This window comes from Vicia villosa, linkage group LG3 (genome assembly GCF_029867415.1).
Source record: "Vicia villosa cultivar HV-30 ecotype Madison, WI linkage group LG3, Vvil1.0, whole genome shotgun sequence".
In the NCBI taxonomy this organism is placed as follows: domain Eukaryota; kingdom Viridiplantae; phylum Streptophyta; class Magnoliopsida; order Fabales; family Fabaceae; genus Vicia; species Vicia villosa.
The window spans coordinates 217014646-217032278 of record NC_081182.1 but is presented as its reverse complement, the minus strand read 5'-3'; the positions used below and the strand labels follow the sequence as shown (position 1 = coordinate 217032278).

The following is a 17633-nucleotide window of genomic DNA, read 5'->3' as shown; positions in this document are numbered from 1 at the left end:
GAGATCGTTCCATCTTGATTTCAACTTTCTTCGTCACGGAATTAGACATGACCTAAGCAGAAGATGAAAAATCATGAATCAATATCTTGTTGCTAAACTGTAATGGAAAAATCAATTGAAAAAGGTAGAAAGTGGATTTGACAAATTGAGGTGAAAAGGAAAAATGAATGGAGAAATAGGAAGTACCTTGCCAGCAAGTTTGTTGATTTGAGTTGCAGAAGCTGTACAGGAAACTGGATTTGGGAAGTCCTTTTTTGAGATTAAAATTATAAATCGATGAAATTTATGGGTTCTAAAGTTTCTGTCGCCATAGCTTGTTGTTTTCCTGTAAAAAGTACGACTTTTCAAAGTGTAAAATAGAACATACAAAGAAGCGTAAGAATATGAAATTCTAGTTTAAAAAAGTGAAAGAAATCCTTGTTTGTTCTAAATTAAGAGATCCGTGAGTTTATAAGTTCATATTATAATAATAAGACTGCTAACTTAGAGTTTATAAGTTCATATTATAATAATAAGACTGCTAACTTAGAGTTTATAAGTTCATATTATAATATAAAAATTATTTAGGAAAAGTTTTTTTATTATAAATTTATAATTTATTTTATTAATTTATAACTTATTTGTCTTTATTATTTTAACTAAAATCTACTACTATTCTTTAAAATTTATTTTAATTTAAAATAAAATTATTATATATTTATTTTTATGTCATTTTAATTTATTACTTAGTTAAGCCGCTAACTTTACTAAATATTTTAAATAATTTATCAACTATAAATAGCATCATCTATTAACAATAAGTTATATGATATCAGTTATCAACTATTAATTATAAATTATAAGATATCAACTAATTTATCTGATAACCGCTATTTTTATCTAAGAGAGACTAAATAGTTGTGTGAATTAGTAATTATGAATGCAAAATTCTAAAATACTTTACGAAGGTTGCATTGTTTTTTTAAAGTTGTATTACCAAGAAGTAATGCAATTCTCATTTTTATAATATAAAGGTAATAATGATGGTGATTAAAAGAAGTATGACTTTTTTTTTTTTTTGGTACAAAAAAGAAGTATGACTTAAAATAAGTGAGTTTACGTGCATTATAGGTGAGTTTAAAATAAAATTATGTGATTTATGTGCATTAAAGGGGGTGTTTCGAGTTTGTTTTCAAGCTTTATAGGTGAGTAAGTTTTAAATAAAATTGGGTGATTTACGTACATTAATTAATTTTATAGCCATGTTTTATAATTATTTATCCCTAGTTAACTACGAAATTGAATAATTATCCTAGTTAAATTCGGTAAACTTAAGGTTAATAATCTCTACTCATCTAATTTTACTTTGCCTGTCCATCAACACACACAAAGAGCATTACAACAAGAATAATGGAATAATAATGATAAAATAAAAACATTCAAAAAAACAACTAACATTGATCTATTAGAATACAATTGGTTTCATCTCTAAAATCTAATCAAAATGATTTAACTAGTCATGGTGTAACAAAGAAATACCATGAGTTTATAGGAAGAATACATGAAAATCCAAGAAGAAATATGGTCTCGAATGGCTCTCATATTTTCCAAATTCGTATTGAAATTCTCTTGGCTGTCACTTTATCTTATCCCCAAAAATTAGATCTTTTTCTCCTTTTAACAATGTGGGCAAAAATTCACTCAACATGCACACAATGCTCCAGACCGTGTACATGATTCTCTGCCAACTCACTATTGTGCACGCGATGTGATCTATCATACACACAATACAATGCTTTTTCAATGCTCTCATCGTAGCCACACAATTTTCATATGAATTTTTCAGTAGATAATTAGCTTTTTCTTGAAACTTTTGTAGTTTTTCCACTCTTTGTCTCTATTATTCACTTGATCAAATCTCAATTGTTTACTCTCTAATTTTCTGGAAATTAACTCAAAAATACTTTATAAAATAACAAATGCGTATAATAGGTAATGATATAGTGTTGTTACAACTCAAAACTTGTTCATTTTCTTGTCCTCGAGAAACTCATTCATACTTGTGACTTTCCTTAAATTTTTGCACATATCAAACCAGTGACAGAATATAATTATAACAGAGTTAGGACTTCAATTCCTTACATAAATTCAGATCAATCCAAAGAGTTTTCTCTAATTTCCCTGTATACTCAATTTGTATCTCATCTCACTGTTTCACACAAATTGATAATGTAATCACACAATCAACATACAAAAGTATTTTACCATAAATTTGCAAAATTTCTATCAAATTCCATCAAATTCATATTTAAACTCATAATTTCAAGGTTTTAATTAGGTTTATACCAGGGTAGAATATTTTGGAATAGTAAACTTAAATCTTTGGAGTTAAGTACCTAATTTTTCTTTGTTACCTTGTTCCTTTCACACTACATTTTTGCTTGGTTAATCGGTACTAAAAAATAGAGATGTGCTATTCCTACACTGCATTTGCTTTACACCGTATCTACACCATACATTATAATAAAGCAATATGATGATGGCTCAAATATCAAAGTTAAATAAATTAATAAAAAAATAAAATTAGTATAAGTTAACTATACTTATACGGTGTATATGTAACAAAAAGTGTAAACATAGCTTTTCTCTAAAAAATATGAGACATGCTATAGTTACACTAAATTTGACACCAATGTAGCTACACCGTATCCTATCATAAGAGTGGTGTGTTAAAATATATACAATCACATATTTTAAGATGCAAATAAAATATTAAAAAATTTTAAAATACAGTTTTTTATACGGTGTAGTGTTAAATTCTGTGTCAAAATAGCATTTCACAAAAAAAATATACTTCGTTGGTCATATTCATACATTTTAAACCTAAGTTTTCAAAAATATAAAATCATTTTATTATTGAATTGCGTCAAAAATCATGTTGTATAGGTGCTTAACATATTAATCTTGACATACTTAACATCCAGGGCCAGCCCTGGGCCAGGGCAAGCAGGCCCACAGCCCAGGGCCTCATAAAAATGGGGCCTCATAGTGAATGGGTTTGGGCTTAAGAAATTATAAACTAAATATATATATATATATATATATATATATATATATATATATATATATATATATATATATATATATATATATATATATATATATATATATATATATATATATATATATATATATATATATATATATATATATATATATATATATATATATATATAGGGGACGACTCAAGTGAGAACACTTGGTTATTATGAGAAATGAGAACAATGAATCACGACCATTAAATTTTGATTTTGTTGATTTTAATGGACTGGATTGGTTTCTCTTTCTATATTGATTTAAAATAAATATTAAGGATCATAGAAAGAGAAACCAATCCAGTCCATTAAAATCAACAAAATCAAAATTTAATGGTCGTGATTCATTGTTCTCATTTCTCATAATAACCAAGTGTTCTCACTTGAGTCGTCCCCTATATATATATATATATATATATATATATATATATATATATATATATATATATATATATATATATATATATATATATATATATATATGTGTGTGTGTGTGGCGTAACAATTAACACAAATGTAACTGTAGCGCGGTGGCAGTGTTCCTTGAGTATAACCACTAGGTGGTCTGTTCGTTCCTTTGAACTTGTAATATTTTTTCAATTGTTTTTAAATACGGCTACCATCCTTTGAACTTGTAATATTTTTTCAATTGTTTTTAAATACGAATACTTGGTACAATTAAATGTATATTTGTTTTCATAAACTAGCACCTGGTACTATGTGTAATTTTATTTTCAATTGTTTTAAAAAAACTGTCATATTTAAAATAAATAAAAAATTAAATCATAGTTTGCTAAACAACCATGGTCATATATATAATTAGTATTTTTTAATATTAATATTATTTTTAACTAAATTATTATGATTAAATATATATAATTAGATTAATAGATTTAAAATAGATATTTATTGGGGTCTATTTTTATTATTTGTCCGGAGCCTCTAAAATGTCGCACTACGCCAAATTTAAGCTGTAGCAGCGCAGCTACTAAAGCGCTTTTAGCAAAAGCGCTCTCGTAGGGCTCGCTAAAAACAAAATTAATAAACAAGGAAAAATGATGCAAAAAAAGCGCTCTGGTAGGGGGAGTTATGAGAGCGCTTTTAAAAAGCGCTCTGGTAGGGGGGGTATGAGAGCGCTTTTAAAAAGCGCTCTGGTAGGGGGGTTATGAAAGCGCTTTTAAAAGCGCTCTTATAGGGTGGATGCTACGAAAGCGCTTTTGGGATAAAAGCGCTCTGGTAGGGGGTGTTATTAAAGCGCTTTTGAAAAGCGCTCTGGTAGCCCATTTAAAAAATTATATATTTTACAAACACACGCGTTTTGTTTCAGATCTTTCTTCTTCCTTCGTTGCTCCGCCGTCCTCTCTCCGAAACCCTAGCAACCTCCGCCGTTCTTCTTCCTTTCAGATCCAAAACACACGAGTTTATGGTGAGTTGAGGTTCGTGTTGCTGCTGAGTTCAGTTTCGATTCTGAATCTACAAACCAAAACCGGGTGAGACCTTTCTGAGTTTATTTCTTATTCTCTCTTCCTCTCTCAAATTTCTGAAGGGTTTGTTTGATTAGGAAAGTGATGAACAAATGTTTGGGTTTGATGAATGTTTGTCTGGTTATGTTTGATGATGATTTGTGAATGGTTTTGTTTCTGATGAATGGTTTGCGTGTATGAGAAAGATGAACAATTAGGGTTTTGGTTAGTGTTTGCGGTTGTGTATTGTGATTGTTGTTGGATGAATATGAACAATGTATTTACAGTTTCTGGAGAGGTTTTTCGAAGATGATGAACAGAATTTTTTTTAGGGTTTTTGGTTGTTGGCTCTACGGCTCTACGGCTGATTTTTTTTAGGGTTTTTGGTTGTTGGCTCAATTGACTTGTTCTTTTATCAAAAACTATTTTTATGTGCATGTGGTTGTTAATTGATTTCTTATAAATTGGTTTCTGTTCTGGTATAGCACTATTTTTATTAACTATTTTGTCTTTTGTTCAGAGATGAGGAAATTTTTGGTTGATAGAGAAAATATTGAGAATGTGAATGTTGTGTAAATAATCACGTTTTTCTATTGTAGGTTGAGCTTCAAACAGTGGATGGACTGGTAAAGGATAGAACACAATGTGCCCCTGCCGATTATGTTCCACAGAATATGAATCAAGTAATGTACCCCGAAGTCTTCTGTGGCAGGATCGTTCGGGGTACAGTTATTTGATTCATATTCTGTGACACAATACAACATAGCTCAGGTGACTACTGGTTCTCCACTAAAGCATCAATACAACATAGCTCCAGATAATACAGGAAGCGTACATTGGTTGCATAAGAACTCGGAAGTTGTTTCCCATTTAGTTGTTTTGGTTTAGAAATATGTGAATTGGTTTAGTTGTTTTGGTTTAGAAATATGTATATATGTATTTTGATTTACATTAATGGTATATAATATAATACTTTTTTTGTATATAATCGATATCGATTATAATGGTATATATCGAATTGAAATGATAAATTATAGGTTCATGAAAAAATACTGCCAAAAAATAGTAAATTACAGGTTCTGAAATATTGCTGCCAAAAGTGCATGTTTAGAAATAATAAAAAGCATAAAAAAAAAAAACGCAACATACGAAAGCGCTTTTGGAAAAGCGCTCTTATAGGGGTGGCTATCAGAGCGCTTTTTCCAGAAAAAGCGCTCTCATAGGGGGGGTATCAGAGCGCTTTTCTTGAAAAAGCGCTCTTAAAGGGGGGCCTACCAGAGCGCTTTCTGAAGCGCTTTTGTTACCTACGCCAGCGCTGGCTTTCACAGCGCTCTTAAAGCCCATAAAAAGCGCTTTAAAAGCCCTTCCGTGTTGTAGTGTCGGGACCGGCCCTGTTAACATCAAATAAATTTCAAATAAAATATATATAGAATAAAATGTTGTTAAGCAGTGTAATATTTTCTTGTGGTATCCATCAACTATTTAAACATGGATTTATGTGTTTGTTAGTATCCTGTCTGCTGCCACATTGTAATGTGAAGTCTTCATTCATCAATGTCAAGATGTTATATTAAGATAGTCAAGTTGTTTCAATTATGAGATCAAGACGTCAAAGTTAATGTCAATAAAAACAACATCAAATGTCAAGTGATGTTTAGTGGAATCTCTAATGATCTCTGGTTAAACAATTTCTTATGGTAGTGTCTATTAAAAAGGCTTATCAAGCCTCATCAGTTAGAAAAAGCCAAGTCCTAGATAAAATCCTGAAACTATGAAGAATCAAATAAGGAATCTTGAAACTATATAAATTGAAACTAAGAAGATATTTAAGGGATCTATGAAGAAACCATCAATGTCTTCGAACTTTAAAAAAAAAACACATTTTTTATGAATTTTTATAAAATAAATTATAATGATAAAAATTCAATATACACAAAAATTAATATAAATTTTTATATTTTTTATATAAAATTAAATTTATTTATCGTTGTAATTAACTCAATTGGGCCAAGATACATTACCTATCCATAAAAAAAAAAACTATCTTAGAGAGCCTTTTTTTTAACATATTATTGAATATATAATATACTTTTTAATTTTCATCAACATAGGTAATCTTATTTACCTTCTAACAAATCTATGAAATAAATTTCATTCAATTAATAGTCTTACTAGCAAAACCTCTCCACCACTTCCATTGCATATAATGGATTATAGTTCCTTGACTATGAAATTTTATCTCGTAATTAAACATGACTTGTCCAGGTTCAGGTTGTTAGATCAAGGCATTATACAAAAAGAATATTTGATGTTTTTGTATTGACTATCGTAAAGATAATTGTGAATCTAATTCCAATTGCAAATGAACAGCTAGATTAATTACACATACCACTCTTTCTTATTCAACTTGGTTTTTGGGTACTAGTTATCATCAAACTTTGAGAGGACAAAAACAACTTATGGAAATTAACACTGATTGTTTGAAGGGTTGGTCATGCCTTTAAACTTTTGGAAATCATCAATCTGAATATGCAAAGTCAATCAACATATGTGAAGGAATTATAGGCAATCACATAAGAAATGGTGATATTTCCGGCTTACAATCTCACCATCCAAATTGTTGCATCAGATAGGCACAATACATATAGTATGATCATCAAATTATATATATTGAAGAAAACAACTTCCAAGTTTTATCTCAAAAAGTAATGTCGCCAGCCTTTGATCTCAACACCCACAAGCTCAGATTGCATACTAAATATTGTTACACCTGAACAGCAGAGCTTATCCCAACTTTCCAAACAACTCCCTGCTTCTATTGTCTATAACCCTTGACATAGCCTATGTTTGGCTTTTGAAGGAAATTGCGGTAACACCGCATGTTTCACAAAAGCTACAACTTGTAGTTTCTCAAAATCGCGGTGCAAATGGCTCAGGATGCACGGCAGCGGTATACCACCGCTTTACCAAACACACGCATAATGGACATACTTGTATTGTATCTGAACTCTGAAGAATTATAACAACCATGCAGATTCCTCCATGTTAAATAAGGTAATGTAAGAAGCAAATTAAAAATATGTCAAATGACTCTTATTGACACAACTCTTGAATTTGCATTAACAAATACATCATATGATCAACAATAAAGCTGACTGCTAGATACTAAATCAAAACGGCCCTGTATGTGACTAAGGATGAGAACCTCCTATAAATTAGAAGATAATTAAGCAATGCAAGCCGACACATTGAATACCAGCATAACAATGCAAGCCTTACTACTTTAGAACATTCACTCAAGTTGAGGCTAGACACAATCAAGTCAATATATATATGTACATTTTTTTCTTTTGTGATTCATCCACTAATAATAACTAGTTATAATTATAACCAAAGATATCTTTATAAACATAAACACAGAAGGAATGAAAAATTAAAACAAACCAATTATAAATGTCTTGGTCTAAGAGGTTTTTTTTTTCTTCTGCCATCAACAAAGTCAACTTCAGCCCAAGGTGAATTTTGAAGCAAGAAGTCCACAATTCCATCAGGTACAAGCGGAGACGGTTCAAATCCTAAATAAAATGCTTTCTCTATCCTAACAGCTTCTTTCTTTGACTTGATGTTCTGCAATTTGTCCTCGCATAACGCCATGCGGAGTCCATATTGAATTTCGTCAATTTCCACTCTCAATGACTTCAATTTACCCAAGGAAGGAATCTTAAACTCCAACAGTCCAGGAATTAAAGAGAGAGCCTACGCAACGAGGGATGCAAGCAGATTAGTCTAATGCAAGTCAAATAATTGTGTATGAAATTTACAAGAAAGTAAAAACACAGCCTCAAAAGATGTTAAGTTAATGTACCTGAAGAGTAGATGCAGTAACTGTCAGCGATTTTATATTCGCAAACTCTAAGAGCCACTTGAACAGAAAGAAAGGAGGTCCACAACTACTAAAATACACTTCCGCGTCAATATCTACATGTGCAAGAGAAGAAACATTGCTCCAATAGATATCCTGATAAGGATATCCACTAAAAGCAAATGTACAAAGACTCGGAGTGCAAAGAACAATTTTATAATAGTCGTCTTCGTCTGACTCAATGTACATAGTAAAATTAACGAGACTCGCGCTTGATATGCAGAGGCTTCCTGCACCTTTCACGGTGCATTCGGAAATGGACAAACTTATCAACTTACTAAAGGTCGAAAATGGTTCAGCGCAACCATCATCGCCAACATAAAATGTAAGATTCTCTAATTCCAAGGTAGATAATGCTGGCAAAGTGAGAGAGTTTGGAAACGGTGTTTCCATAGCATGATGAATAGAAAGCTTAAGATATGTTAATGATGGCAAATTGAGAGAAATGTTCTCAAAGTCACGACGAGAATTGGAAATAGCAAGGGTGAGATGTTTGAAAATCTTGGATGAAAATAATTCGGGAGGAATTTGAGCAATGCCACTAGCTGCACTGAGTCCGAACCGTTGAACATTGTGTAAAATAGCGGAATCCACAACAAATCTAAGTAAGCGAGGCTCCAAGCGACAGATTCTATTATCAAAGTTGAGAGTGTGCAGTGAGATAGAAGAATCGCGAAGAGATAAAACTTTAAACACAAATTCGTTGAATATATCGGCAGTTCGAAAGTCTCGATAATTGAAACTAAGAGCAGGGAGAGATTTCCAGAGGTTCTTCCATCTTGAGGATAAAATGCAGGTTGTAACTGCATGTTTGGTAGTCAGAAAAGAGAGTATGTGAAGGATAACGCAATCGGGTAAATCGCTGAGCATGTCTTTGGGTAGAGTAAGACTAAGTTTAAGTTTCTTCATCATGGAATTAGAAATTTTGAATCTAACTTTCATCGTCATGGGATTTGAATTGGAGAAGCAAGAAAACCGCTGTGCAATCAGAGAGAAAACCCAAAGATCTGAATGGGATATTATAACAAATTAGAAAAACAAAAGGTAAGAGTTTGCTTTTATAGCCAAAGTAACCGACTCTCAGCACGCGCATATTTCTCCTTCCTTTTCTGATATTACCATATTACCCTCGTCTGTATTCTCAAATCTTTTTTTTAAGATCCAAATTACTACTACTAATAAACTAAAACATATTAATATTTAAAATTATTGTTTTATTTTTATATTTATATCTTTATTGTAAGTATATATATATATATATTTATTAATAATTTTTTCTATGTATTTAAATAATTAATTAATAATTAATTATATTTATAAAAAATATTAATATTTAAAATTATTGTTTTGTTTTTATATTTATATTTTTATTCTAAGTACATATATTTATTTATAATTTTTTTCTCTATGTATTTAAATAGTGTAACAAATGTAATAAGAATGCCTCGTGCATTGGTTCCATAATAATTCTAGCATATAAAAAGATAACGTAAATTTTATTATATTTTTCTTTGAATTTGTTCAAATTTTAAATCAAACCAAATTTTTAAAGTCAATTTTAATTGATCATCAAATCTAATTAATCATGATACAATTTGAATTTTAAAGATAGTAATTGCATTTTAAAAAAATAATATAATATTGTTTAAAAATATTCAAGTCAAGTCATTAAAGTATATCTGAAGTAAACCATATCTACAATGTGACATTCTTGTCCACACAAAAAATAAAGAACGAGTCAACCAAGTACAACAAGTATGCTCTTAATGTGTATATGTTGCATAACATGCTCATCATCACCAACAGCCTGCTCTGCCGCATGCAACTGCGATGTATACAACCTCTTTAGGAATCGAAGCCTAGCATGGCACCATCAGATGGATTATATCTTCTGCAGGATATCCCCTGAAACAGCTCCGAAATAGGTCACCATTAGCTTCACTGCCTCAATTATGATCATTCTAACATGGTCTAACAATTTTCCCCTAATCGAAAGATGGAACATGCATCACACATCATACACTATGATGGATATCTCACCTTAGGAAAGATGAAAAAGATGGCGTGAATGGATTGAAGAGAGTAAGTTGATTAATCTTGTTGTATTATTCATGATTAATCAAGCTCTTGATAACAATCAAACTCAAGATCCATTTATCCAGAAATTTGAGAGAACATTGTGTGCATTCTTCATTCACATTCATCAAAAACTTTGACAAACACTTTGTATTGTTTGAGTGATTGTGAGATATTTTATAATTGTTTGTCATCTTCCTTAGTCCTTTTCTGTTGTTAAGGATATTCACTTCTATCAAGATGCGGGTTTCTTAATACTCCAAGGAAGACTTTAGTGAGGTCAAGTATCAATTGTTCGTAAGGTGGAGATGGAATTTTTCCATCTTTGGTGGAGTTAGAGAAAGATTGCCCGCGGACAAAGTTGGGAGTTGTCCTCTCTTATTTTTATTAACAGTTGAGTGTTTGCATCAACATAGAGAACTATCGTTTGATAGTTCGTTATAACTAAAATGTTTGTAGTCAAACTTATGAAAATAGTGGAAGATCGTGATTATTTTTCAATGATTTTCAACATATGCACTAAATAATTATGTTTTCAAAATAACTAACAATAACTAAAAAATAATATAAAATATTTATATGTTATTCATTTAAGAAAATATCATAATATAATTATTATCAATATTTTAATTATTTAGAAATCCGAAGATCGTATTTATTTTGAGAAAAAGATATTAATTTTTTTGAAAAGAGACAATTGTATTGACTCTACAACTTTCACGAAAATTATAACATTTAAAAGCTAATAATATAAATAATATTACCTATTATATTATTGAGAGTCACATATTAAATTATTGAATCATAATACTTTAAAATCAAAAAAATATTTTAACTATTTATTTCTAAATATTATATACAAAAAGAATAAGAAGACATGTAAATTTGTTATTCGTATTAAAATTAAATTTGTTTCTTCTCTATTATAAATTATTTATAAAAAAAATATTATTGTAAGTGATCGACATGGTGTTTATGCTATAAATAAGAAAAGTTATTTGTAAAAGAAGTGATGTTAAAAAGTGATTCTCGTTAAAAAAAAAAAAGAGATGTTTTCTACCAATAGATTATGTCCATGCTAAAACTTATATTCGGGAGTTAAAAATATGTAAATTGTAACGCATAATTATTAAACGTTATCATTCAATTTCATAAATGACGGAAAACAATTAAGATTGCATTATTGTAATTCGAAATATATTGTATTTGTGGTGAAGAACTCTATATAATATGTATATGAATCCGTAGAAGATGTTGTCGGTACTGGACAACATAGATACATAATTTCATCTACAAACATGCCGGAAATTTCAACTTATTGAGAAATTTACTGTAGTATGAATATTCCCAGAAATTCTGGAAATTTCTGGTATTACTCAAATATTTTTGTAATCGCCTCAAAAAATTTGAAAAATCCGATAAATCCCCCTGAAATTTCTAGTAAATCGCAAGTGAAAAATTTCCAAACTCAAACAATTTCTGGTATAAGCGCATAGTTTGGTACCGAAATTTTGTTTTGCTTAACTAAAATTTCGCTTTTCACCCCTGCACCAATAGTAAAAAAAATTGACAAAAGTAATTTTTTTTAAGAGTAAATAGTATTAGGGGCATTTTCGAAATAAATAAAATTGGGGGTGTCAGGTATAATTGCTAAAAAAAATTAAATATATTTTATAAATATTTCAAAAAAATTCAATTACTTACCAAACACATTGATAAGAATATAATTCCCAAAGAACAATATTCCAAAAATTGTAAATTTATTCCTTTAAACAAACACACCTAAGCTTTTTAGGTTTTCACTCAGAAATTGCAAAATCTGTAATCAATCAGTATTTTGTGCTTGGATTCGGTACTCTTTATCTTCATTGAATTCTCCTTATTTTGATTTTTTTATCAATAAAATGAGATTATTGACCTTTTGTACTTGTTCCTTTTGTGTAGGGGTGTACATGAGTTGGGTTGGACCAGGTTTGGCCTAACCCGTTCTCCAATCCGTTCAAACTTCAATTGGTTGGGTTCGCCGTAAAACCCACAAAATTTCATTATTAAAACTAACTCGAACCGACTCGTTCATTTATGGGTTGGGTTATGTTAGGTTCGTGGGTTGTGTTTCAAATTAAAAAATAAAATAAAAAATTTCAATTTAAAAATATTATAACACAATTCAATACATTTATACTCATTTCTAACACACAAAATGGATGAAGCACATCATATAATATTCATCAACATGACATAACACTAGATAATATTATAAAATTCCACAAGACACATTATTTTTATAAAATACGTAAGTTATAAATGATATAAAAGGAAATAAGAAACAACATCTAGTCTTAAAATTACGTAAATTCATTGATTTAGTAGTATTATTGGTGGAGAATAAAGTTTTGTTGGAAAAATTATGGTTAATACTCAGATAATAATTTTATATTTCTATTTAAAATAATAATAAATAAGAAATTATTAATGTAACATCAATGAGTTGGGTCAACGGGTCTGCGGATTGTAAAACCCAAACCCGATACCCGAACCAAAACTATATGAATTGTTACGGGTTGGATTGGATATACCCGTAAATAAACGGGTTCAAGTAACTTATGTGTTGGTTCGGTTTAGGTTAGCGGGTTCGTGGGTCTACCCGTACCCATAAACACTCCTACTTTTGTGTACCATTTATTTCTTTTTCCTGTATATTCACCTCAACATCCACCCTCAGTTTAATATTGATAAACTTGTAATGAAAATTCTTTGCTTTTGAATTTAACAGAGTATTGATAGCCTAAAAAATGAGATTATTAACTAAATAATAATATTTAGTCATTATTTATTATTTATTGATACTTGTTCATGTAGACAATTCCAAAACCTTTAGTATGTTATTTGTATTCTATTTAATTTAAATTTTATTTGATTTTTAATTTCTGCATTGAGAAATAACTAGATGAAGAAAAAGAAATTGGTTCTTCTGATTCTGGGTTACTTAACTGATGTTTGAGAGTGTTGAATTTGTGTAAGCTTATCCATCAATAATAAGAAAGGGAATTTGTGTATTTCAGTATTTGTCACTTTGACTTTGTCCTTTAGCATGAGAAAGTTTTGTTCCTTTATGATTTCTATACCGCTGTTAAAATCATATTAAAAAAATATTTGATAAAAACCTAGAAAAAAAATACTTGAGGATGCAGATAGAATTAAAAACCATAAAATAATTTTAGTGACTGATTTTAGTGTCACAAAATCGGTCACTAAAGTTGGTCTAAGCCACGTGGCTTCAACATTAGTGCCACATAATCTTATTGTTTAACTTTGACTAACAAGATCGATAGAAAGGACTAAAGTGGTTCATTATGTATAGTTAAAGGGTCCAAATAGCCTTTTTAAAAGTTAACAGACTAAAATGAATCCTGAATACATGATATTAGACGAAAAAGTATTAAACATATATATATATATATATATATATATATATATATATATATATATATATATATATATATATGGCTAAATTACTGTTTTGGTCCCCCTGTTTTGGTATTTTCACGATTTTGGTCCTCCTATTTTCTTTTTAAACAGTTTTGGTCCCCCATCCCAATTTTGAACCAATTGTTCATGTACGGTCATGTACTGTTCATGTACGGTCATGTACTATTCATGTACAGATCATGCACTGTTTATGAACAAAATTGGGATGGGGGACTAAAACTGTTTAAAAAGAAAATAGGGGGACCAAAATCGTGAAAATACCAAAACATGGGGGTTAAAAATGTAATTTAGCCTATATATATATAAGGAAATGAGATTGGGGAAGTTTAAACAGAAAATCATGTTTTCCTCAACGCTTTCACTATATTATCATCTATAATTTTCTACTTTGAAAGAGAAGTGTGACGTTCTAAAGTTGAATTCCACATAATTCCTCCAACATTGTGACCAATCAAGTTTTGCAAATTGATGGACAAATAGGCCATAGAAAGAGTTATAGATTTGGAAGGTCAACAATTTCCATTACTTGAAGGCTAGCTAGAGCCCTTATTGGTTCTAATATAAAAAAACGCTTTCTACAATGATGCATACTTAAATGATTGAGTTTAGGAATGAGAAATCCACTTAGCTAAACTGAATCTAGTTCATCACAATTCCCTATTTCAATGGTTTATAAAAAATAATAGATTTTGTTGAAATACCTCCTCTGTAACAAATATCTATTTTATATATTTATAGAAGCAAATGTATATAGACTTTTAAGGACTGCACAAAGTAAACTATTTCATTGAATTACAACTATGGGATAAACGCTCGAGTGGTTTGTGACTGTGTAAGGATTCGCGAGGAGAGAACTCTAGGTTATCATATTCTAGGATAAAGAGAGATCTAATAGTTTTAGGCAAACTGTTTCTCGGGAAGGACGTTAGAGATGGAATATTTTTTTTATTTATCTCTCGAAGAGAATTGAGACAGGCCATCAATGATGTCCTTATAATCATAATGTTGCTATTATCATTTGAATGCCATTGTTGCTATTATTATCATTACGATATTTCATCTAGAGAAGTGTAAGCTTTAGAAGATTGCCCCGATATTTTCCTTTTAAGTTTATCAAAGTTGTGTAGTGACATACGTGTAAGACAAGGAAACTCTCACTACAAGAAAACAACACTTTAGCGTCGGCCTCAAACCGTCGCTAACATCTTTAAAACCGACGTTAATAGCTGTTAGCGTCGGCTTAGTGTGGGGGTCGGGACCGTCGCTAAACACCCCGAAGCTAACAGTAGCGTAAGGCCGTCGCTACCGTAGCGTCGGCCTGAAGCAACGCTAAGCAGTCACTACTCGTTGTCCATAGCTTATACCAAAACTGTAGCGTCGGCCCACACCATCGCTAATATATGCTACGTGGCACCATATGGTGGTGTTTCCTTTTACCAACATTACATGTTGTCTATAGCGTCGGCTCTGCGGCGTCGCAACATGATGCCACGTGTTTCAATATGATTGGATAGTTGCCAATTTGAGGTTTTACGTTTTAATAGTAGCGTCGGCTGAAGCCGACGCTTTTTTTTTTTTTTTTCCTACCCAGCTTTTGCAAAAATTTGTTTTTTTTGTCTAATCAGTTTTGATTGCACCTATAAATTATAAAATATGATACAATAATATAATTTAATCGTTTTGAAATAAAAGTAATAAATTGTAATCTAAAATCCATATAACATAAAATAGGTGTACCAAAACAAACAGCCTATTCAACATCAGAACAATACATCCTGTTCATAATTAGGTGTACCAAAACAAACAGCCTATTCAACATCAGAACAATACATCCTGTTCATAATTAGGTGTACCAAAACAAACAGCCTATTCAACATTACTTATAACACAATCTTATACTCATACGAGTTTACTTATACATGGCAAGGTGTACCAAAATAAGTTTACTTATAAGTCAAACTAGACATAAGAAAACCATAACACAATCTAGACATAAATAAACTCTATTGATCCTGATCATGACCATCAACAGCAACATCTTCCTCATCCTCCTCTTCCTCCTGCAACATTAAAAAAAAAACAGTGTAAAATTAATAGAGTGAGAAGAAAATCTAACAGTATTAATATTCCCATACTTGAATTTTAACAAAATAAACTTTATTATATAGAGTCAGAACTTGACATTAATTCAACAAAATGAAGGAGTACAATATTCAATAAAGTGTTGCAAGAATCAAAGGAATAGTAAAAGTACCGAATAATCATAATGAGAATGTTCACTCGAAGTAGAAGGTCGACCTGCCTGACGAGACTGGAACATATCAAACATTTTCCTAAGATCTTCAAATTGTTTTGCCAATTCATCTGTCCTCGCATTAGCTCGTGCAGCTTCTTCACGTGCTGCAGCAGCTTCAGCTCTAGCAGCCTCAATGGCTTGGTTATCTGCCTCTCTATTGGGGTTTGTAATTGACACCTGTGTCAAGAAGCTCACTCCATATCTTACGTTGCGCACCAATTGTGCAGATCCATAACACCGCCCCCGTGTTTTACCTCCTGCAGCTTCTTTCCACATTTGTATTCTTGTTGATCCATCGACATCAGCACCACTTTGTGTGGCTTGTGTAACACTACTCGCGTATGTTTCCTGTACAACATAAGATGAATGTGTCAAAGATAATGTGCCATAATTATAACACTTTAACTAAAAATACAAATGATGTTATGAGAATTTTTTTACAAATGATGTTTCCTGTACAGATGATGTGTCAAAGATAATTGTGCAGCTCTATGAGAATTAATGGCAGTTTGATTTGCAGCTATAAATGTACCTCTGTTTATAACCAAAAGGAACTCTATTATCTTGGATCAAAATGATTTTTCAGTTTTCCAAATGGAAACCAAACATACTCCTAGTTCATAATTATTTCTAAGAAAGTAAGGGTTATTGCTCAGTAACAACAGAGGTTGGTTTTACCACAAAGAGTATCAAATGGAGAGTTGAGGTGTTGGTTTAAAAGGACAACAGTTACTGCATGATGAATACGAAACAGTGTTAAATATTTTGGAATTCAAATCATGTCTCTAGATCTAGAGATATATCACCAATTGTCTTCCATTCCTCCCACAGTGACTCCATGTCAATAAAGAGTTTTATTTTAGATTACATAGTTGTCTAAGGGATGGCAAGCCTGAACAATTTTCACAATACAATATCCTATAACAAACCATGTTGTGAAATAAAGAATCACTCCACCAATTCGGTAATTTGACTCCACCATATTCAGAGATGGTGAACCTATTAAATTTACCGATGAATGCATATTTTTATTCACTCATATGGTTCTGTTAACTATTTGAATACTCATACGTTAAATAATTATTTTTCTATATAATGTATATCTCATTTATTTCTGATATATTTACAATTCATAGTACATTTACACTTATAAACTTAAAAGAAAATTCAAATAACAGGGATAATTATTAATTACAATTTACCAAAGTATCCAACTTCTTTAAACTCATACAACCAATTACAAGTACAAATGAGATTTTGCATAGTTTCTAAAACTAAACAACTCTTATACTTAAGTAAAATACAACCTATTG

At 30.7% G+C, this 17633-nt stretch overlaps 1 protein-coding gene across 1 annotated transcript; it reads right to left on the bottom strand.

Annotated features, from left to right (window-relative positions):
* Window positions 1-15898: 15898 nt before the first annotated feature.
* On the bottom strand, window positions 15899-17302 carry LOC131659949 (uncharacterized). Its single transcript, XM_058929058.1, has 3 exons — window positions 17189-17302; window positions 16279-16668; window positions 15899-16084 (listed from the first exon to the last, which is right to left on the bottom strand). The coding sequence occupies exons 1-3, from the start codon at window positions 17300-17302 to the stop codon at window positions 16028-16030; spliced, it is 561 nt and encodes a 186-aa protein (XP_058785041.1). The 3' UTR covers window positions 15899-16027.
* Between the last annotated feature and the right edge of the window lie 331 nt (window positions 17303-17633).

What these genes read in the sequence shown, in the direction of transcription:
- LOC131659949 (XM_058929058.1), bottom strand. Translation starts at nt 17,302, where the DNA reads ATGGTGGAGTCAAATTACCGAATTGGTGGAGTGATTCTTTATTTCACA. An exon ending in GCCATCCCTTAGACAACTAT is followed by an intron (nt 16,669 to 17,188) that starts GTAATCTAAAAT and finishes TATGTTGTACAG; the next exon opens with GAAACATACGCGAGTAGTGT. An exon ending in ATTCTCATTATGATTATTCG is followed by an intron (nt 16,085 to 16,278) that starts GTACTTTTACTA and finishes TTAATGTTGCAG; the next exon opens with GAGGAAGAGGAGGATGAGGA.